At 33.9% G+C, this 24,309-nt stretch overlaps 2 protein-coding genes and 1 long non-coding RNA gene across 3 annotated transcripts; all 3 read right to left on the bottom strand.

Moving 5' to 3' along the window:
• Positions 1-5,591: 5,591 nt before the first annotated feature.
• Positions 5,592-7,716, bottom strand: LOC112033102 (small ribosomal subunit protein uS14z/uS14y/uS14x). Its single transcript, XM_024065885.2, has 3 exons — positions 7,583-7,716; positions 6,082-6,181; positions 5,592-5,819 (listed from the first exon to the last, which is right to left on the bottom strand). Exons 1-3 carry the CDS (start codon positions 7,642-7,644, stop codon positions 5,811-5,813), a joined length of 171 nt encoding a protein of 56 aa, XP_023921653.1. The 5' UTR covers positions 7,645-7,716; the 3' UTR covers positions 5,592-5,810.
• Positions 7,717-12,148: 4,432 nt separating this feature from the next.
• On the bottom strand, positions 12,149-14,136 carry LOC136070329 (uncharacterized). Its single transcript, XR_010631593.1, has 3 exons — positions 13,992-14,136; positions 13,685-13,868; positions 12,149-12,295 (listed from the first exon to the last, which is right to left on the bottom strand). It is a non-coding gene; the product is annotated as an uncharacterized LOC136070329 (long non-coding RNA).
• Positions 14,137-18,112: 3,976 nt separating this feature from the next.
• On the bottom strand, positions 18,113-24,081 carry LOC136070328 (uncharacterized). Its single transcript, XM_065780136.1, has 4 exons — positions 23,617-24,081; positions 19,527-19,755; positions 18,703-18,827; positions 18,113-18,502 (listed from the first exon to the last, which is right to left on the bottom strand). Exons 1-4 carry the CDS (start codon positions 23,935-23,937, stop codon positions 18,419-18,421), a joined length of 759 nt encoding a protein of 252 aa, XP_065636208.1. The 5' UTR covers positions 23,938-24,081; the 3' UTR covers positions 18,113-18,418.
• Between the last annotated feature and the right edge of the window lie 228 nt (positions 24,082-24,309).

Genomic DNA, 24,309 nt, shown 5'->3' with positions numbered 1-24,309 from the left:
AGTACTATTTTGAATTGAGATGCCACACTGCACTGACGCATGTGAGAGATGTTGCTGAGATGCCACAGTGCACTCAATCTTCATTACTCTAGCTTTGAATGCTTGTGCGTTTATCTTTATCACATTGAGAAGGGAGAAGATCCATTGAAATTGGAGTATGAGCTCTCATCCACAAGAATGGAGGCGAGGATGGAATCTAAGACATAACCACGTTCACACTATACAGAACAGCTTAAATAAGAGAGAGTAGGGGCCGTTTGGCAAAGGAGTTTGAGTAACATTGTTTAAAATGATGTGAATAATGTGGTTTAAAAAGTGTTATAAAAAATACATATTTATAATATTCATGAAGAGAAAAATGTGTTTGGTAATATGTTTCAAATAGTATATATTGGTGTTAGAAATATAAGTTGTGTGATTGGTATGTGTGTTTTTTTTTAAGGCTGATAATAGTACTGTTTTGAATTGAGATGCCACACTGCACTAACGCCTGGGAGAGACGTTGTTGAGATGCCACAGCGCACGTAATCCTCATTACTCTGGCTTTGAATGTTTGTGTGTTTATCTTTCTCACATTGAGAAGGGAGAAGATCCATTGAAATTGGAGTATGGGCTCTCGTCCACAAGTATGGAAGCAAGGATGGCATCTAAGACATAACCACGTTCAGACTGTACAGAACAGCTTAAATAAGAGAGAGTAGGGGTCGTTTGGTAAAGGAGTTTGAGTAACGTTGTTTAAAATGATGTGGATAATGTGGTTTAAAAAGTGTTGTAAAAAATATGTATTTATAATATTCATAAAGAGAAAAATTGATTGGTAATGTGTTTCAAATATAATATTTTGGTGTTAGAAATATAAGTTGTGTGATTGGTATGTGTGGTTTTTTTTTTTTTTTTTTAAGCTGACAACAGTACTGTTTTGAATTGAGATGCCACACTGCACTAACACGTGTGAGAGACGTTGCTGAGATGCCACAGTGCACTCAATCCTCGTTAATCTAGCTTTGAATGTTTGTGTGTTTATCTTTATCACATTGAGAAGGGAGAAGATCCATTGAAATTGAAGTATGGGCTCTCATCCACAAGAATGAAAGCGAGGATGGAATCTAAGACATAACCACGTTCACATTATACAGAACAGCTTAAATAAGAGAGAGTAGGGGCTGTTTGGTAAAGGAGTTTGAGTAACGTTGTTTAAAATGATGTAGATAATGTGGTTTAAAAAGTGTTATAAAAAAATACGTATTTATAATATTCATAAAGAGAAAATGTGTTTGGTAATGTGTTTCAAATAGTATATTTTGGTGTTAGAAATATAACTTGTGTGATTGGTATGTGTGTGTGTGTGTGTGTTTTTTTTTTTAAAGCTGACAACAGTGCTGTTTTGAATTGAGCTACCACTCTGCACTAACACGTGGGAACGTTGCTAAGATGCCATAGTGCACTCAATCCTCATTACTCTGGTCTCTGGCTTTGCATGTTTTTGTGTTTATCTTTATCACATTGAGAAGGGAGGAGATCCATTGAAATTGGAGTATGGGCTCTCGTCCACAAGTATGGAAGCGAGGATGGCATCTAAGACATAACCACGTTCACACTGTATAGAGCAGCTTAAATAAGAGAGAGTACGAGCCATTTGGTAAAGGAGTTTGAGTAACGTTGTTTAAAATGATGTGAATAATGTGGTTTAAAAAGTGTTGTCAAAAATACATATTTATAATTTCATAAAGAGAAAAATGTGTTTTGTAATATGTTTCAAATAGTATACTTTGGTGTTAGAAATATAAGTTGTGTGATTGGTATGTGTGCTTCTTTTTCTTTTTCTTTTTTTTTTTAAAGCTGACAACAGTACTGTTTTGAATTGAGATGCCACGCTGCACTAATGCATGTGAGAGACGTTGCTGAGATGCCATAGTGCACTCAATCCTCATTACTCTGGCTTTGAATGTTTGTGTGTTTATCTTTATCACATTGAGAAGGGAGAAGATCCATTGAAATTGGAGTATGGGCTCTCATCTACAAGAATGGAAGCGAGGATGGAATCTAAGACATAACCACGTTCACACTGTACAGAACAGCTTAAATAAGAGAGAGTATGGGCTGTTTGGTAAAGGAGTTTGAGTAACGTTGTTTAAAATGATGTGGATAATGTGGTTTAAAAAATGTCATAAAAAATACGTATTTATAATATTCATAAAGAGAAAAATATGTTTGGTAATATGTTTCAAAAAGTATATTTTGGTGTTAGAAATATAAGTTGTGTGATTGGTATGTGTGTTTTTTTTTTTTTTTAAGGCTGACAACATTACTGTTTTGAATTGAGATGCCACACTGCACTAACGCGTGGTAGAGATGTTGCTGAGATGCCACAGTGCACTCAATCCTCATTACTCTGGCTTTGAATGTTTGTGTGTTTATCTTTATCACATTGAGAAGGGAGAAGATCCATTGAAATTGGAGTATGGGCTCTCGTCCACAAGTATGGAAGCGAGGATGGCATCTAAGACATAACCACGTTCACACTGTACAGAACAGCTTAAATAAGAGAGAGTAGGGATCATTTGGTAAAGGAGTTTGAGTAACGTTGTTTAAAATAATGTGGATAATATGGTTTAAAAAGTGTTGTAAAAAATATGTATTTATAATATTCATAAAGAGAAAAATGAGTTTGGTAATGTGTTTCAAATAGTATATTTTGGTGTTAGAAATATAAGTTGTGTGATTGGTATGTGTTTTTTTTTTTTTTTTTTTTTTTTTTTTTTTTTTTTTTATAAGTTGTGTGATTGGTATGTGTTTTTTTTTTTTTTTTTTTTTTTTTAAGTTGACAACAATACTGTTTTGAATTAAGATGCCACATTGTACTGACGCGTGTGAGAGACATTGTTGAGATGCCACAGTGCACTCAATCCTCATTACTCTGGCTTTGAATGTTTGTGTGTTTATCTTTATCACATTGAGAAGGGAGAAGATCCATTGAAATTGGAGTATGGGCTCTCATCCACAAGTATGGAAGCGAGGATGGCATCTAAGACATAACCACGTTCACACTGTACAGAACAGCTTAAATAAGAGAGAGTAGGGGTCATTTGGTAAAGGAGTTTGACTAACGTTGTTTAAAATAATGTGGATAATATGGTTTAAAAAGTGTTGTAAAAAATATGTATTTATAATATTCATAAAGAGAAAAATGTGTTTGGTAATGTGTTTCAAATAGTATATTTTGGTGTTAGAAATATAAGTTGTGTGATTGGTATGTGTTTTTTTTTTTTTTTTTTTTAAGTTGGCAACAGTACTGTTTTGAATTGAGATGCCACACTGCACTAACACGTGGGAGAAACGTTGCTAAGATGCCACAGTGGACTCAATCCTCATTACTCTGGCTTTGAATGTTTGTGTGTTTAACTTTATCACATTGAGAATGGAGAAGATCCATTGAAATTGGAGTATGGGCTCATGTCCACAAGTATGGAAGCGATGATAGCATCTAAGATATAATCACGTTCACACTATACAGAACAACTTAAATAAGAGAGAGTAGGAGCCGTTTGGTAAAGGAGTTTGAGTAACGTTGTTTAAAATGATGTGGATAATGTGGTTTAAAAAGTATTGTAAAAAATACGTATTTATAATATTCATAAAGAGAAAAATGTGTTTGGTAATGTGTTTCAAATAATATATTTTGGTGTTAGAAATATAAGTTGTGTGATTGGTGTGTGTGTGTTATTTTTTATTTTTTTTAAGTTGACAACAGTTCTATTTTTAATTGAGATGTTACACTGCACTAACACGTGAGAAAGACGTTGCTGAGATGCCACAGTGCACTCAATCCTCATTACTCTGGCTTTGAATATTTGTGTGTTTATCTTTATCACATTGAGAAGGGAGAAGATCCATTGAAATTGGAGTATGGGTTCTCGTCCACAAGTATGGAAGCGAGGATGGCATCTAAGACATAACCACGTTCACACTGTACAGAACAGCTTAAATAAGATAGAGTAAGGGCCGTTTGGTAAAGGAGCTTGAGTAACGTTGTTTAAAATTATGTGGATAACGTGGTTTAAACAGTGTTGTAAAAAATACGTAATTATAATATTCATAAAGAGAAAAATGTGTTTGGTAATGTGTTTCAAATAATATATTTTGGTGTTAGAAATATAAGTTGTGTGATTGGTGTGTGTGTGTGTGTGTGTGTGTTTTTAAGCTGACAACAGTACTGTTTTGAATTGAGATGCCACACTGCATTGACGTGTCGGAGAGACGTTGTTGAGATGCCACAGTGTACAAACATGTGGAAGAGAAGAAATCATCTGCATAGACGCATGGGAGAGAAGAGTGAGAGCTTACTGTCAAGTGGGTCCAAAGTGTTTCACTCTCTACGGTAATATATCAAGCACAAACTCAAACAACACTTGTTCTGAATCACTTACCAAACACATAGTTCAGCATAAGGCCCACCTATTTAGGTGTTTAAACAACAAAGAACGTTGCTGAAGTGTGCGTACCAAACAGGGCCTAGATAACCGCATGGTCATAATTATGTATGTTAAATATTCAGAGTTATGTACATTTTTTTTTTAAAGTGTATGTATATTTAAAAAAAAAAAAAAAAAAATGTATGTATACAATTGTGTAAGTTTTTTTAAAAATTGTGCATGAAAATGTACACAATTATGTAATTTTGTACAAAATTGTGTATTTTTTAGAAATAAAATTGTCTACGTTCAACATAGTACTGTGTACATTTTTTAAAAAATGTATAAATTAAATATACATAATTATGTGTGTTGAATGTACACAATTTGAGATCTCACTAGATTCGTTAAGATCTACATAAATCTCGTAAAAATCTAAAGTATTTTGACAAAAAACTCCTCAAAAAAATCTTGTTTCGCCGAATTTTGGTAAGGTTCCGGTCGGGTCAGTTGAGGCGGGTTTTAGAGGAGAAAACTCGCCAACTGACCCACCGTAGTCTGTTATGGGTTCTATAACCTGCCGCTGACCCACATGAGCTCTCGGGTCGGTCAAGGGTGGGTCAGGTCCAGTCTGGGTGGACACCCCTACTAATTCTTGTTTTAACTAATTCAGTACATTAAATCTTATTTATGTAATTGAGAGGATTAAATTGGTGTCTAAGTTGTTTTAATCAGGTTGATATATTTCGTTGTTTTTGAATCAAAATTGCTGGAGTGGGAATCTTGGGGTCCAAATATTACTGGATGTAAGGGAATTTGAAAGCTAGAATGAGAGGTGGATCATCACACTTCGATTTTTTTTTTTTTTTTTGTGGGTTTTCACTTGGGCTTTTAAATTTGAAATTTTTTCATGGATATAAAACACACAAAAATAAGATCAGTTCCTATTGCTAAGTTCTAAGATTTATTGTGAGATTTTTTTTGTTTGATTTTATTGCGCTCTTGTACCTGTTGCTAGGAGTTTTGAACATGAAGTACAAGATATTATTTTTTTACAAAACTGATGGAAACAAACCGGAAAAGAACATCTATTTGCATCAGACTAAGGTTCGTTTTGCCAGACAATGGAATCGGCCTTGTCGCAGATGTGAGAGTTGTCATTGCTATGGCTCATTCATATGTATATAAAAACTATAATGCAAAGTAGAAAAACAAGAGGTCCAACAAAACAAAGTCACCATTACATAGCCTTCGTCATGAACAAAAATTAAAAGGAAAATCACAACTTCTAGTTCAAGCATGAAAACAAAATTAAAAATGGGGGAACCCAGCAAGCCAAGCAGCCACCATATTCTTTGGACGAAAACATTGTCAATGTAGATTAGATCCTCCCACCTTTTAACGGTACTGAGAGGAAAATAGGAAATAGATAAGTAAACACACAAACAAACATACAAAGAAACAAATAAACACAAATCAAACAAATGGTATTGCTAAAGAAATATCGGTTTATGAAATTAGGGTAGAATGGGAGAAGTGGAAGCAATTATATCCAAAGTATTCTCCCCTTTATTTATTTATTTTTTTTAAGTTGGTCATATTTCTGCCTGCCATTTCCAAAGGTTAGCACATGAAGAATTAAAGATAAAACTGAAAAAATGATGGCTACCTTGATAAAACCAATTTCCTTGGCATTGCTACGGAAGCACTGCCTGCAGCACATCAGTCCATACTTCCGGATCAACCCATGAGGGTTACCACAAACTCGGCTGCACAATAACAAAGTTCCCACAAATCAATATCATTAGCACTAACACATAACCATAAAACAAAGTATTTTCTTAACATAACTAATAAAATCCTTTTAAACAGACAAGCAAGAATTCAGAAATAATTCAAAAGAATTGTAACCAATTAGTTGGGGTAATCCACAGAGAAAATAAAACAACAAATAAATGACAGCAAACATGCTGCACGAACCAGATGATCACTCCAACCAACCATCAACAACAACAAATACTTAGCCCAAAACTTTGGGGTGGACACTGGATCCTCATCAACAGAGACATCTTCATATTATTATATTATCACATAGCACCAGATCCTCATCAACAATTAAAGTACTTCATGCACTACACAGACAAGGGAATGATGAAAACATAACAATAAACTCAATATCACAGGTTACAACAACAAGAACCAATCTTTAGTCCTAAAATTTTGCAGTTGGTTAAGGATCCTCCAGCGACTAATCAAGATCAATTACATGCATTCTTTTCCGCCATTCTATTCTATTGAAAGTTATACTCTCTAATATCTCTTAATTGACATCTCCCTTTTCACCACTTTTACTAATGTCATTATAGATCTTCTACCATTTTTTTTTCATTCCCTCGACTTGAATCCACTCACACTTCTTCACTGATGCATTAATCGCTCTCCTCTACACATGAACAAACTATCTTAAACCACCCACCCCCATCTTTTCATCAATAGGGGTCACCCCTATGGATTTCCCCATTTTGAATCCACATTTTCGTTTATCTTTACATTCTCATTTCAATTAAAACCATTTTATAAACTTGTTACTTTTTCTTAACAGACCGAAATACAATAAAAAATAGTATATCAGATCTTACATCAATCTTATAAATTTTTTTCCCTTTCAACTTAATATCCTGATCGCGTTTCTACACTTCAAGTCTTCTCCCACTACACTAGTATCCTACTATATTATCTTCAATCTCTCTATCCGATGGATTAATGTCCAAGATATTAGAAGCAGGTATTGTTAGACCATAAAGTCTCACAAACCCTTCATCTACATTCCATATACTCTATTTTTGTCCTAATTATTCGAAAGCATTGACTCTCTCCAAATTTCAAACCCCATGTCTAGTTTCATCCACCAACCATAAGTTCTAATCATAGATACAAACATCTTGCAACAATCATCATAAGCCCATACAAACAACTTTTGACAGCAAAAAGACAATGAGTCTGAACTATAATACCCAGTTTTTTTTTTTATTATTAATCTGATTAATAAGCTGAAACGTACTAGGAGAACAAATTACATAGATAATAAATCTATTGTTTCGATTCGAATCCAAATCGAACCGATGAATAATTTAAAGCTCCACAGAGAGAGAGAGAGACGAAATACATACCAAGTACGAGAACCAGGACCGTAGCTTTTAGGATGCGAGCTCCACACATTTGAATGCCCCATTTTTTTTCTCTCTCCGAGAAGCTCTAAACTCTCAGTGCGCCGCTTTGCAAAGAAAATGAATTAGGAACCGAAAACCCTAACGCTTTTATATGACTTCTGACGTAGAGTCGGCTGGGCCAAACCGCACCGTTTCGTAGCTCTGTAGGCTAAATAAAACGCAGCGTCGTTTTGTCACTTTTGCAACAAAAGTTTTATCTTCATTGTCATAATGAATTTGAAGTTTGTAAATTACACTCACTAAACATATTAAAGAAATTATATTTTTATTTGAGGTTTTTATAAATACAATAGATAAATTCATGTACTCTCGTATTATAACTTGTTGAATCAATAATTTTGTAACTTAACTTACCTCAATTGACATCTTTTGGTGTTTCTAACAGAAACGTCTAAAGTTCAAATCTTCATTTCCTCAATTATTAAATTATGTGTGTGTATATATATATGACTTTCCTACCAAAATATTTCATTTTTAGTATTTACACAAAAAACAATTAGGTTAAATTTTTGGTTATTTTTTCTAACTTTTACTCAAGAAAATTTTTTTGGTTATAATTCTAATTTATTAACATTAAACTTAACTCTTATGAAACATTTTGTTTCTTGTGAGAGAGAACAAAATTTTAAAACAAAGACAAAAAATGTTGAATTCAATGATCCAACAATATGTAGTGGTACTCTGATTATGTAATGTATTATAAGTCTGTTTAAAAAATTTTATATATTACTTTCGTATTTGTGTGTTTTAATAAGTATTATTGTTTTTTTTTTTAAATAATAATATGTTGGGAATTTTTTTTTTTTTCCTTTTCTTTACCTTGTGTGTAAATCAGTCAATTTTTTTTGAAAATTTTTCTTTTATTATCTTGAAGGTGTTAGATATGTAATATATTTTAATTTTAGAAAAGATTAATATGTAATTCATAATAAAAATGTATAAAATACATGGGAATAAATATTAGGAACCTGCAAGAAGGCTATACATTAATGATAGCCAACCATGTCATCATTATCGTTTATCACAACTTCCTTTTGCTATTGTTAAGGCCCATTTTTTTCCAAGCCTATATGAAGGTAGCAAGCCTAAGTATTATTGGACTCCTTATTTTTCCCCACATCCATGGGCCTAAGTACATATGGAAAAACATTAGGGAAATTATTATAAAAAATAAATAAAAGGTATGGTTCGGAGGGCAAAGAGGTTCTATTATAAGTTTACACATGTGCCTAAAAGGTGGTTCACATAATGGGTTCGAAACACTTACAAAACCCATTAGCCCATGAGTAAGCTCATATGCAGGGGCGGAGCCACGTTGTCCCTTGGGGGGGCCGTGGCCCCTACAAAAAAAAAAAAAAAATTATATATATATATATATATATCCATTAGACTATGTAAGAAAATTGATCTGGCCCCCCTAATGTTTGACACCCGGCCCCCCATACTCAAGCTCCTCTCAAACCCAGAAACTATGTGTGTGCAAAAACAGAGTAAGTGCTGGATCCGTGTTTGTGTGTGCGTGCTCGGTGTTTGAAAAGTGTGTCGATTAAAGTATTTAGACAAAACCCACAGTGTGTATGCGTGTGTGTGTGAGACACTCTATTCTCCCTTTAGTTTTAGTTTTAGGCCTTTATTCTCTCAGCTAAGGCCTCTATTCTCTCAGCTAAAAGTCTTTAATTTTAGGCCTCTACTCTCTTGGCTTTAGTTTTAGGCTCTTATACTCCAAATAAAACAAAAAGCTGGCTCGCTCACATTTAAATACTCAAAATCCAAACACAAAAACAATAAAATTTTACTTTCTCCCTCTCAAAAACCCACCCACGGAATCCTTATTCTCTTTGCTTCATTTTTTTTTTTTTTGGTCTTCTATGATACACTTTCACTCCCCACTGGTACCGCCTACCAACCCCAAAACTCAGCATCAGTCCTCCAGTCCCAAAAAAAAAAAAAAAAAAAAAAATCCTAACCAATTTTTTCTTTCTTCTTGCTTTCTAAAACAAATCACTTAGCATATTTTATTGTCAAATTTCAGGATTTGGAACTTGGTGACTGCCTGGTGAGTTTTCTTCTCTTATTTAAGCACTAGACCTTCATCTCTTTAGACTCTTTTTACTGCTCAGCTCAGCCTTCCTCTCAAACTCAATCCTCACGATCCCAAAAAAAAAAAAAAAAAAAAGACCATTATTTTCTTTCTTCTTGCTTTCTTAAAATAAATCATTTAGAGCAGGGGCGTAGCCAGCGGGTAAGTTTTCAGTTTCCGCTTCATCTCTTTTTAGTGTTTTTTTTTTCTCAACTATCTATACTTAAATATTTACATGCTCTTTAATTTTTCATAGATTTTTAGAGAAATATATGGTTGAAGGCATGGGCATGGGGAGGTTGTTTGTGATGAGTCTTGAAGGGAAGATAAAGTTTGCACTTTGTAAAGATAAAGTTTCTTAGGTAAATGTTTTTTATTTATTTATTAACTATTTTTGATTAGTTAGATATCATGTGACAGTGGGTGTTGTTAAATTGTTTGGTTTATATTGTATACTTGTGTGTTTAATTTTTGTTTTTGTTTGAGGGGTTATTCTTAATTAAAAAAAATTAAAATATAGGAAAATTTGAATAATAGGAATGATGATGGGTTGACTGTTTAAATTATAGTGGAAATTTTATTTTTTTCTTGAGTATGAATAACATCCATATAATTAAGTAAAAATTTCTAATTAAGATTTTATTTTTTAAGTTCTTTTCAGGTTAATTTTTGAGTTATATTCTTAAAACTAAAAGAATTATGAGCAAACGAAAAACAATTGATGCATTCTTAAAGAAAAAAAAGTGTTAGCAATTCAAAATTTAGAACATCTGTGGTTGTAGAAACAAATGTGGCTGTAGAAATAAATGTTGATACTTCAATGCCTGATGAACACCCCACCAAATGTTCAAGAATTCAATCTGAAGAGATAGATCGTGATCCAGGATCACATAAACAAATATGTGAATTTCCTATCAACAAACAAGATGAAATCCGACGAGCTTATCTCAAAGAAGGTCCATATCAACCTAAATATATAGACTATCCATACAACGATGATAATCATCGTCGTCGAAAATCGGCCCCCCCATGTATAAAATCCTGGCTACGCCCCTGCTCATATGCAAGCTAACAACACATGCTAAACCCATCTTCAAAATCTGTTTTATTATCATAAATCTCATTCAAATTGGCATTAGCCATTGAAAGCTTGTTTGTTACCATTCCATGATTATTAAGTTGATTCCTTAAAATTAGAAGTTTTAGGAGGGACCAATCCTTTTAGAAAAGCAAACTACAAAGGGCAGTTTTTTAGGTTTTTTACTAGCTTACCCAAATCAACATTAAAACCATATATATTATTGCAACATCCCAAGAACCCATTGCTCTACCTAGAAACAGATTTTAGATGTCCTCTTACGCCTCTATATAGGCATGACAAGTGAACACATTAATCAAGATCCTAACAACAATCAAATTGCCACATTTATTCCCTCAGCCCAAAATCAGTTCATTATATATAACAGATGTTGTAAGAGAAGGTTTGCTTTGTGTTTGGCAGCACGAGTATAGCTCCCTTTCTCTCCTTAAATCATCTTTTTCTATGTTCACCCATCTTTCACATGAAGGAATCATACTTATCAAACAAGTTTAGCGTTAATCCTTTATTGTGAATAATTATGGATGTGTGTGATGGGCTCGAGTCCCATTTCAAATTTGAGTCCAAAGGCTAGTGTCTATTTCGCAAAAACATTTTGTTTTTGGCCTCAGCTTAAAAAATATATATATATTTTTTTGTCTCATATTTAACAAATAAGCTATTGAAAAACTACAGATATCAAATAGACAAAAACTCTTTTAAGGCAAAGTAGTAAAAAGTTATAAATGACCTAACAACAATCAAGCATATTATCTAATTCTATCTTAGCAATTAAGTTATGAAATTCCCAATTTCTTTTCAATGGAAAGATAGTAGAAGATCCTAAAAAATTAAGATAGTGATAATTTAATGGCAATTAAGTTGTGAAATTCTGCATAACTGAAGCATAGTCAAATCTTCACTCTAAAATTCTTCTAAATGTGCACTATCATCCACAACCAAGAAACAAAAAGAGATGTTTAAAGCAGAAAAGAAGACAGCACTATTCATAAGCATGCAGGCACAATATATAACAGTGCATACTAATGTATGAAACATAAAACACATATTATGTGTTATAAACACATAATAGTTTATTTCACAGGGAATAAAACATGGAGAGAAGAGATGGATCATGTCGAAATGGTAAGAAGTACATATCCACAGATAGATGACCTATTAAGAGGAGAAGAAACCATGTCATATATGAAGCGCTCTGTCATCTTCTTATTTTTTGATGGGACAAAATCAATTTCCATACTTTGCAGACCTAGCAAGTAGAGTTTGTGAGCTGAGAAGATTTCATATATGAATGATCAAAGACCACGGCAGAGATATGGAGTGCACCTAGCCCAATCAAAGATATTCCAAAAGGATCTCTTCTTGCTCTTTTCAGGGATGACTTGCTCCGTTTCGCTTCTTTTCAGCATCTCCCACATCACACGCACATCCTCATATTCACAAGTGCTCACATCATGTCTCAGCTTCAGTAGTCCTGCTTATTTTCCAAACATGATCACTCACAATTGGTCCACACTTTTAAATTACATAAGGTTGATATGAAGCTTCAGAACAATGATAACAACTAAAACATCAAAACAATTGCTAGTAGTAAAAGAATGACTTGTTCCATATATTGTTGCTGACTGATCTGGGTGTTAATACATCTTAGCCAAGCCAACAGAACTACACCATTCTAAATCAGCCTTTACTCAACATTTGCAGTCAATTAGTTTCCTAAATGTGTTACCAAAAATGAAGTAGAAAAAAGTTTAGAAGTTTAAAACTGGTTTTATGAAAATTAACATGGTGAAATAATACATTGATTTAGAATAGATTAAGCACGGGGTTAGGTCAAATTAACAGCTGCATAACAAAGTTCAACGATTAGTATAGGACTAAAAAACCACATAATAAGTCTTTAAGCAAGAGTTACGTTATCCATAAAACTAGCATCCACCAAAGCTATTTTATTTTGTTAATAGGTGTTGAACAATAAACATTTCAAAAATGAATTAACTCAATTCCCCATCTAAAAGAGTTCATCATATTCTTCTATTATATATCAAAGAAACTCTACCTAGGCCATCTTTCTTAATTCACATTCTTCCCTTTTCACCCCAATACCCAACAAAAACAGAGCCAAGGCTTCTAAGAACAAACATTAATTCTAAGATTTTGTTTAACCTATATATTTTAAAGGAAAAATACAAAAAACAAAAAACAATCAATCTCTTGTAGAGTCCAAGCGCAATATTACTTATTAAACAAAAAAACGTAATATGATCCACAAAATTGTAACCATTCTCTGAGTAATGCCATGACGATCAATTCCACAATACTGCAATCGTAATTGCTTGTATATAAGAAGCCTATTAAGTTAAATTTTACTTCAAAAGTTAAAATATAAATATAATAATAATGATTTTTTTTTTTTTAAAGAAAAAGGAATAGTGCTCTTACGTTGCACCGACACCTTCAATTCTCATAATTTTTTTTTTACCTAAGTGAAGCTCATCATCACGTTTTATAATGGCGAATTAGGTGATGATTGATAATGACTATGATCAATAGACTAACACAAATAATGCACCGACAAAAGATAATAACTAATCACAGATGACAAAAAACAAACAATCTCAGAACAGAAGAATCGTAAATATTCAGGAATAATTATGTACAAACGCATCAAGAATACCTTTTTAATATGAAAGAAACCCCATTATTTAAAAAAAAAAACAAAAACAAAAACAAAAAACACTCGATCTGATTTCGCATATTTCTCTCCAAACTGTAACGGCAATAACCGAAAAAAAAAAAAAAAAAAAAAAACACCAAATTCTAGAAGAGAGAGTGTGTGAAACATGGAGAGACAGTTACATACCGCTTTTGCGAATCCCAAGACGCGTGGCAACGCCGATCCAGACACGTCGAATGGGAACCTTCACCTTATCCCACCACTCCATACTCATTCGACCAAGCTCTATATTTTTCCACTGCTTTCTCTTCAAGTTTTGCGAGCTCAGGAGAGAGAGATCTCAGCCTCAGAAACTCAGCAAACAAAATATCTGAACAGGTTGAACAATAATAAAAACACATACAAACACACACATATGTGTTATAAAACCAGAACAGTACGAAAATGAAATATTAAAATAACATTAAAATCTTAAAGTGGTAGAGCAACTAACTTTGACACACACACTTGGATGCGCTCTCTCTCTCTCTCTCTCTCTCTCTCTCTCTCGGCCTTTGGAGGCTTGGAGAGACTTTTCAGTCTCTCTCTCTCTCTCTCTCTCTCTCTCTTTCTTTCTTTCTTTTTCTCTCTATCTCTCTCTCTCTCTCTCTCTCTCTCAACCCTAGTGGGAACTCTGAGTTGCTGTATTAATCGTTGGCTCGCGTCTCCTTGCTGACGCGATCATATCGGGGACACGCTCGCCACGTGTCGAGTTTTACCCGTGTCTCGGATCCAATGTCGTGTTCGAAAGCGAAGTGTCGATTCTCACGTGGGGGCTACTGATTGGTTTGTGATACTATGAAACCGTACGGCCACGTGAAAATATTATGGTTCGTGGGTCTCACGTACGTGTCTTTTGCCAAGCGTTAATGTGGGGGGACATGGTTAGACGTTAGTAGTTATAACGAAACACGCCCAATTATAACGTTGTGGGGCCCGTGGGTGATTTGTCGCCCACACTGGCCTCGTATGATGTCTCGTGGTTCGAACGCGCTATTTAGGAGCGTGAAGAGAGAAAAAGTAGTATAAAGATTAAGAATGCGGACTGGGCCATGTCACTGATGGCTTGTGCCACCAATCCGAGCCACGTGTCGGTAATTTATGGGACGGGTTGGTCAGACTAAAAATATGTCACCGCCGTGTTAGATAGATAATAGCATGCGTGGTCCTACACTCGGATAACTGGTGACTGGGAAGTCTACGTAAGACTACGTTATGGGCCCCTCGATTAGCCCATTTAGAGGACATTGTGGGGCCCAAAGAACCTAAGCATTTCAAATTCGATTCTTCAGGACCATTATCCCAAAAAATAAGAGAGAAAAAAGCTTCTAGACATCACATGATTTGTCACTATTCTTGTCACAATTTCTACAGTGGGTAGCAATGCATCACTTACACGTATACCGATTATTTTTTCTCATTCATTTATATATACTATCATTAAAATTGTGGTAAAGATTAGACGCCAAAATGGTTAAATACCATGTATTTTTAAAAATTTTAGTAAAATAGCACTATTCGTAAATTGTATAGCAGAATATCTTTTACAAAATTAAATTTCATATAGAGCCCGATTTCAACAATACCGTGTTTTATGTGGAAAAAAATGTCATGTTATGTTTTTTTCTCAACAAAAATTGCCATGTAGAACTCGATTAGTGTAATTTCCTTTCGGAACTTGATATTTATGAAATCAAGTTTTACATCAAACTCAATTTTTATAAATTTTCTTTTGAAACTTGATATCTATGAAATCAAGTTTGACACAAAACTCCATTTTTATAAAATTGAGTTCCAAAAGGGTTGTAGTCTCTTATATAGATTTTTTTTTTAGAATACTAAGGGTATGTTTGGTAATTGTTTTTGTTTTTAAAAATAATTTCCTGTTTTTGAAACTAAAAAACTTATTTGGCAACTCGAAATAGACAAAAAACAAAAACTATTCTTAAAACTCAATTTGTAGAGGAAACTGAAAACATGCAAAAGAATATTTTTAATTTTTAGTTTTCAAAAATCAAAGAAAACATGTATTTGATTTAATAAATTTGTCTCATTTAATGACTCAGCATTAGAGTTCAAATCCTAATAACAACATATTTTTTTATTTTTTATTTTTTTCTTCAAAAAACTTTTTTTTTTTTTAATTTCAACTAACCAAACATGTTCCTCAAAATATATATATATATATATATATAACCAAACATGTTTTTGATTTCAAAAATACAATAAAGTTCTTTTTTTCTTTATATTCCCAAAAACAAGTTTTTAAAAATAGAAAACAAAAACTATTACCAAATATAACCTAAGTATTTTAATACACACACGAGGGGAGAAGGCCTTCAAAAAAATAACAGTGGTATATATTCAAAAGAGTCTAACTCTTTTGATACACAGCACAGGTTTTAAACTTCTTTAACTCACACTTATTTTCTAACATTGGATTAACTCACTATTTTTTCTTTTAAAAACAGCGCTATTTTGCTGAAAATTTCGGCCATATATGAAATTTGGCAGTTTTAGCCAAAGTTATGATCCAAAAGTTATCCCTGCTTATAAATTTTTTTTTTTTTTTCATTCCCTAAATCTTGTAGATATACCCAATTTTACACAAATGCTGGTTCCATGTAAAAAAAATTCTTCACCACTCAGAATTGATCACTTCTGTACCTATCAAAAAAAAAAAAAAAAAATTGATCACTTCTGTGAAATTGGTTTGGAATTTGAGTGGGCTTATTTTAGGAACACCTATGGATAGTGGCATCTACACCACTGAACACTTTGAAACTACGTCATTTCTTAGCAACAGATCCACTAAATATCACATTCTCTAAAAAAAATAAATAATAAAAAAAGATCCACTAAATATCAAAAAAAAAAAAAAAAGGTTACGTTACTTGTGCCATTCACAACCACACAAAAAGGCCAACATTTCTTCCTCTATCAACGGCAGAAAATCATACAGGCATCGAAAAAAACGGTTATAATGTTTAAATTTGAAACGGCAGAAATTTTTACACTTTGTACTCTTTTTGATAAGATCGGGGAAGACCATAATTGCTATGATTATCACTTCAAAGTTCAAATAAAGGCGGCATTTCTTCCGAACTCTTTTTTCCATGTAACAAAATTTATGTACAGTATTGTTATTAAATTTTTCTTTAAAATTTTGTTACGTGGCTATTTAACTGGGAAAAGAATATACTTTTATTCATGAGAAAAAAGCCACATAATAGAATCTTAAGATAGAACCCTAAGGAACAGCATATAAGTACTGTACCTAAATCTTGCTCGTTTTCCATCCTCAAGCTGCTTAGGATTATGCCCATGAGAGAGGGACCATTTTGAAGCGACTCTAGTAGTAGTAGTAGTTAAGGATGGTAATTGGTAACAAACCATAATAATGACTACTTTAAGGGCATTAGCATCAAGAGCTCAAGGCTAAAGCATTTAGCACACTAAACATCAAAAACACCCATACATCAGATCTTCCAAATATTTTTTTAAAAATAAATGTAGCATTTGGCATAATACTGTGTTCTATAATTTTTTTTTTCTCTTTTCCTTCTCTCTCCTCTCATATCTCATGTCTCTCATTTTGTGGTTGAAATTTATCTATTTTTTCTTTTTTACCGTGTGTTCTACTTTGTGTGGTTGAGTTTTTTTTTTTTATTTTTTTTTTTTTTTTAAATAATAAAAAGTTGATCTTATTTTAGGTTATTTTAATGGTGATGTGTTAAAGATAAGAAATGTGACGTAAGTGAATTGTAAAATAGTATATTAAAATATATAAAGAAACTTTTTAATGTGCCAAAATATTTTTTTTTTAGCACAACTAATGCATAAGTGGCATATCAGATTAATAGGTTATATGTAAAAATAAAACATTTGATATAAGAGTATATTGTAAAGTGAAGTGTTAAAATAAATAAAATAGATTTTTAAGGTGCTAAAAGCTAAAATTTTAACATTTTTTACGTGAATGCTTAAGGCTATGGGTATCATATCTTCTTTAAGGGTAGAGAAAGTCCACACGGGGCAAGAATTAGATGGCTTAGATGAAGTGGGTTGGAAGTATTTTATTTTTACCATCCCTAATAACTAATATGACGACTTCCGCGCAGATGAAATATAGATGAGAGGAAAGAAAAGGACACCCGTGAGCATTTTTGCCAACCCTACTTACAGGTCACTCAATTCCTCATTCTCTTTATCAAATTCTTCAACTAAAATTCATTCACAGCAAAAAGTTACAAATTGCCGATTTGGATACAATCCAGATGTAAAGAAAAGAGCATGCGCAAGGCAGAATTCACAGCTCAAAGAATCAAGATTCCTTATCCACATTACCTTCTTTTCAAAATAAGGAATGATTATAACATAGAAGATTTCATAACATACGGCACAATTTAGTTCACCTAAAAGGCTCAATAAAAAGAATTATGCATATAAAAGTTTGAACAAGCTATAATCCAAACGCAATTCCCTACTGCTAAAAGCATTTGAACAATGACAGCAATGCTTACCAACATTTAAAAATTATTTCCAGTTAACAAGTACTAATCTACATAATTAAAATATATAAGTCAAAACCCCAAAACCGAGCGGTGCTCACTTTCTTCAAGCTCACCGTATATGTCAAATAAATGGTCCATACATATGAACATGAACTGTAATCATAGAAGAATTCATAACATATGGCACAATTTAAAAGGCTCAAGATAAAGAATTATGCATATAAAAGTTCGAACAATAACCCAAACGCAATTCCCTACTGCTAAAAGCATTTAAATAATAACAGCAACGGTTACCAACCTTTTAAAAATGATTTCCAGTTAACGAGTACAAATCTACATAATTAGAGTATAAGTCAAAACCCCAAAATTAAGTGGTGCTCACTTTCTTCAAGCTTGCCATGTATGTCAAATAAATGGTCCATACATATGAGCATGAACTGTTCACCAATGGCTGCAAACGTACATAAGAATAATGTTAGTAAAATAGGTTTCATGATAAGCACTGAAGTAAGTTTGTTAACTAAAATAAATTAAACTCAGAATAACTGAAATAATATTCCTTGCTAAGGACTCTTGAAATGGGGCCCTATCATCCCTCAGTCCAAAAAAAGGGGGGAGAGAGAGAGAGAGAGAGAGATGATCTAAACATACCTGTAGATGAACAGGTATAAATTTGAACGTAACAAAATCACAGATCGGCCAGAACATAACACCACTTTTGAATGTTGGGAGCAGGTCACGCTTCAATCTTGCGACAATTTCGTGGCCATTTTCACCTACATTTGGCATCATGATGGTAACTCATTAAAAGTATCAACGTATCACCAGAACGGCCAGCACAACCAAATCAGAAAACTAGGTACTAAGAACAAGCCATTTGCTGGTGGCTGGTGCTATGCGGCACAACTAAAACCTGTGTGTCCAATTGTTGGGAGCTGAACTTTAAAGTTTAAACAGCTGAAGCTCAATGTGGCTCTCCAAATGAATAAGATGACCACATGCTAAACTTACCAACTAAATAAGCTAAAAATAGGAAAGCACGCCAATGCTAGTGATTGGCCAGCTGGTTCAAACTGAACAGAACCTATGAGGCTTAATCAACCAATGTTGATCTCAGGAAGAGGCCTGCTATCAAACCACTTAAAAAGAAGAAGAGGGTGGTCTGCTGGTGTTGGCAAAACAGAGCCCACCAGCTGATAGCCCAACCACTCTAAGTGCACGTTTGGAATGGATGGGGAGGAGAGTAGAGTTGAGGGGAAGGTGGCTACAATCTACTAAAATTTACATTCCAGTCACCTTACCCGCTCCTTTCCCCCTATCTCCCTCCATCCAAACATAGGAGATTCCAGAATCAGGGGTAGCCCAAAACCATAAATAGGGAGGAGTCCAACTGGACTGCTCCTACCTGGAGGCAGTCATAACTAGTATTTGGCATAAGGTCCAAATATAGTAATTAAAGGAAATTTTTTATTTACCTTGCAAACCTGCATTATAGGAGAAGAAAATGGTAGTCATAATCGGTCCATAAATAGTCTGCCCCATAGAAGTTTTCTTCAAGGTTGTAAGTACATCCCGTTTTGGTAAAATCTTTGAGAGAGAATTAAACCAAAAATGCTGGCTTGGCCCTAAGATTACCAACCCATAAGCAGCCATGCGGAATGTCCTTGTTGTGTCAAGAGAACCAGAAGGTGGTAGCGTAATCATCTAAGAAAAAATGTCTCTTAAAATCAGTTGACCATAACAAGCTAGGGAAAACAGGAAACAAAAAAACAAAATATAGGCCACAGAAACATATATAGCAGAAAGTGGAGCAATTTAGAATCAGAATCAAAACCAAATATATCAGAAGAAAGACAACAAGAAAGGTTTGAAACTCAACATAGAACAGGAAGTAAATAAACTAATTAAATTATTTCAAAAAAGGATATAAAAGAAAAGGTTTTGAAAGTGTTACTTGAACAAAATAATCGAGTAAGCTGCCCACTACCATCCCATACGCTACCAATAGTGCCACAACAATAACAGTAACTGAAGGCAAACACATACTCTGAGAGAATATTGATCAAGTCACTGACTTGTCATGTTTCAATTTTGGCCCATTGGAGGTACTTGAAGTGGTATTTGATCCAAGTCTCTGGTACAAACATTAACTACATAAGGTTGACTTTTTAATCAGATCTTCTTAAGGATTTTTTTTGGGGGCAATAAAAAGGATATAAAAAAACATAGATGACAATAAAAGATGGGAAGTGATGGCAAACTGATGTAGGGAGTGTAAAGACAATTTTATTTTAATATAGTTTTGTTTAATTTTAGAAATCGAACATCCTTTTTCAGTTGGTCCATTGGATTTTATTAGTTAATTAGGTTATAAATATTTTATTTTATGTTTTATTTAATTTTCTAGAGTCCAAGTTATTTTTGTATATTAATAAATAATAATTGAGCTTTGAACCAGATCAATCAGTGTGTCATATACTCCTACAAAGACAAGTTTGTCATGAATAAATTTTAAGTTAGAACTTGGAGTTGTTCCTATGTTAATCCTTTAAATCCTAGGTAAAGGAAAGAAAGTTCATGGATCTAGAATTAAAGCAAAGTTAGAAACATCCGCAACCAAAAAAAAAAAGGTTTTGACTTTTGACTTCTTCTTTTTTTTTCTTAATTCAAAATGAGGAAAAGTCTCAGCAGCACAAATTTTAACCTAACTAAAAACTAAAGGAGTAGTTTCAGTATTTCTTCTGACCTATAAGCTGAATAGTTTAAAATGGAAAAAACTTAAAACATATGAAAAGCCCATATCACCTATATACACCAGAAATTATAAACAAAACTAAGAAACTCTATGAACATTATACCAGCACTCTCCAATTCAAGCATTGAAATTATTCCAACATTTTTACAACCCCCTTTTGTAACATCATCAAGACAAGAAATACTGCTCACATAATGTATCAAGAAACTTCTAGCACCCAAAATATATTGCCAATGAACTATTCCTCATCAAAGCAGCATTGAGAAACAAGAGGATAGATACCCTCCACAAAGAATCACAAGCAAAATTTATACACATTGGTAAAAACATGGTCCACATAGACTAATAACTAGTTACTACTTACCACTCAAATTGATGATAACTGTGTAGATTACGTAGCTCCATGCTCCAACATTCCTCATACAACCAGAACATGCTGCATAAGTGGTCCATTTCAAGTCTTTGAGAGAATTAATGATAATGCATACAAGTTGGATCTTCCAGGTGAGTATAACATTAGTGCTACATTTAATGTTTCTGATCTTTCTCCTTTTGATGTAGGTGACGATTTGAGGATGAATCCTTTTGAAGGGAGGGGGAATGATGAGAATCAACAAGCATTCAAGGATCCATTGCATGCTTCAATTGGGCCTATTACTAAAGCAAGATCCAAGAAGATCAAAGAAGCATTTAATGGGTTTATTCAAGAGATTTTGGCTGATTCTAACGCAGGACATTCCAAGCCTGGCCCAAAGGAAGATAAAGGCGTAATAAACTTAATCTAAGCTATTGAGTGCTAATCTAGCTTAATTGGGCGTGATTTATGGCGTGGATTAATGACTGATTGATTTTCCGACTCCATATAAGTTAATAGATATTTTTCCTAGTCTTGAGCATATAGTTTTGAACCAGATCTACCTTAATTTTAGGCTTTTATTATTTAGAACGTTTTTAGCTATTTTCCTATTTTGGATCTACTAATTTCAGACCAAATCAACTTTTATTTAGGGTTTTATTATTTAGTACGTTTTTTATATTTTCTATTTCCAGTCATGTCATATAAATAGCATGCACTCATTGTAATAGAGGAATTATTGAATAAAAATCAGAAAATGTGAGGCTTTGCCCTTCTTTTGGTTCTTCAAGAACTGTGAACTTATCAGAGATGCTTTCTTGTGGTATTCAAACTTTATACCTTTGGTTCGTGATTCAATTATAATCATTGGGTCAAGGTCTGTTACTTATACCTTTGGTTCGCGTTTCACTTATAAACGTTGGATCAGGGTTCTATCAAAATCTGAATTTTAGCTTTCTTGGGCAATTATTCCAATACTGTTTGTTGGGTCTCAAAGCGTGTCGATTGAGATTCGCATCAATTAGTGTTCAATGGAAAGGTAGGAGCCATCCCCAAGAATGAAGCTATATGAGTAGGTTTTGAATGCCCAAGAGCACCGATCTTAAATCCAAAAGGTAGGAAACCTCTAAAGAACTCAATCAAGATAAATGGCTGAAGGAAGTTGACCCAATCAATCCTCTTCTCCCTACACCATTCAGGGGAATGGAAAATGAGGCCAACTCCAAATGTTAGGAAAGAAGTAATAAAAGAGCACCATTTTGGTCTGGTCCAGAACATGCAAAAAGCATGACCATCACTAGTTTTACTGATGTAATGGAGAAAGTATCAGGGCTATCAAAAGATGATCAATCAAAGCTGCTCACCATGATGGCTTAGTCCTTGTGCTATTATAGAAACAAGGAGCGGACATAGGAGAAGAAAGAAACTCTCACCCTGGTACGAACTCGAGCTACTAAACTGCTTGAGGAGTTTTAAAAAAAAACCAACAGATCCTGCAACGTCCTAGCAATAGGCAAGAGCATAGGGCAAGCTGGATCCCACCAGTTGGTAACGAGCTCAAAGTAAACTTTGATGGCACTATCTTCCAAGACTCAAAGGAGGTCAATATAAGGATGATAGTTAGAGACCATGAAGGCAAACCAATCACAGCTCTGGCCCAGAAACGCCCTCTACGGCTCTACCTCACACAGTTAAAGAAGTAGAAGCATTGGCAGGAAGGAAAGCTGCTCGTTTAGTCTAGAAGATAAAACTAGACAAAGTGCTCTTTGAAGGTGATTCCAAGACCCGTACAACAGATTCAAATATTGAAGAAATGTGCCTAGCTCCCTATCGAGAATACCAAAGAGATGGCTAAGAAAATGTGATGGCATAGATTCTCTCATGTTCGAAGACAAGGCAATTCGATTGCCCACGCTTTGGCTAGGAAAGCTAAGGGTGTGAGCGGTTGGCATGTATGGCTTGAAACCATGCCACTTGAGTACTTGACATATCCCTTCTTGTACAAAAAGAATTTCCATGATCAATCAATTTAATATATTTTTTCTCATCCAAAAAAAGAAAAGAAAAAGGATAGCATCATTTTCCATCAATTCCATAAATTTTGCCATATTGGTAAAGTCCCTCACAATTCTAAATTTATTTTCCTTACCTGAAGGGTAAATTGAAACATAGATTCTATAATTAACTAAGCTGGTTGTCACATTAATTAAACAACAATTCAGCTTGGTCTAAGATACATTCCATTGCACTGAACAGTTTTATAGTTTCAGGCAGTTTCTCTATTCCCTTTTGTAATATCAGTTTGTCATTCCATTAGATAGGTACGACAATAATATAACTTCAATAATTACCAAAAAACACACACACACATTTTGCAAATTAACTAAAAGTAATTTTCTACTACACAGCAAGCTTAGGGGCTTAAAAAAAAAAACAAAAACAAAAGCAAAAATACCTGAGAAGTCAAGTCTGAAGCTATATAAATAAGCGAAGATGTGATGCATTTTGTGATAAGTGGGCGAGATTGAAGATTGCCCAAATACCATCCCAGAAATCCAGACTTTGAAGAGGAAGACGATGAAAATGAACGTGAAGGAGACAAGGTGTTGGGAACTCTGGTTTTGCTAAGCTGACTAGGAAATCGAGCATAAGCACGCCACTGTTGATGGGTTGCAAGGGATTTAGGTTGGGCAGTGAAATTTCCAACATGGGTGACCAACAACGTTGTCTCGTATGTTTGGAGGTAGCAGTACTTCCTTAACAAATTGCTCCCCATTTCTGGGCTGCCTAGGAAGTGGGAACTCAAGAATCAAGCTGTAGCCTTTAGCTTGTGCTTGGATTTTCTATTACTTCAATCTTCTTGCCATTTGATTCTGTGGCCAAGTTCCAAGTTCCACATTCCAATTTCATGGTCAGTGACTCAGTATACCAACTCCCTCTACGATGGCAAAATGGGAAATTAACTCTAATTTTCAAACATTATAATTAGTAAGCCGTAATCCATGTTTTCAAACTATATTTTTTACTAGCATCTCGAGTGTAAAAGACTCAATTTATGGTCTATAGATCAAGCCTTTGAGGGCCAAAATGAGAAATTAACCCTGATTTTCAAACATTATAATTAGTAGGCCACATTTTCAAACTATAT

This window comes from Quercus suber, unplaced genomic scaffold (assembly GCF_002906115.3).
Source record: "Quercus suber isolate HL8 unplaced genomic scaffold, Cork oak 2.0 scaffold_226, whole genome shotgun sequence".
NCBI classification, from domain to species: Eukaryota; Viridiplantae; Streptophyta; class Magnoliopsida; order Fagales; family Fagaceae; genus Quercus; species Quercus suber.
This window is presented reverse-complemented; position numbering and strand designations above follow the sequence as displayed.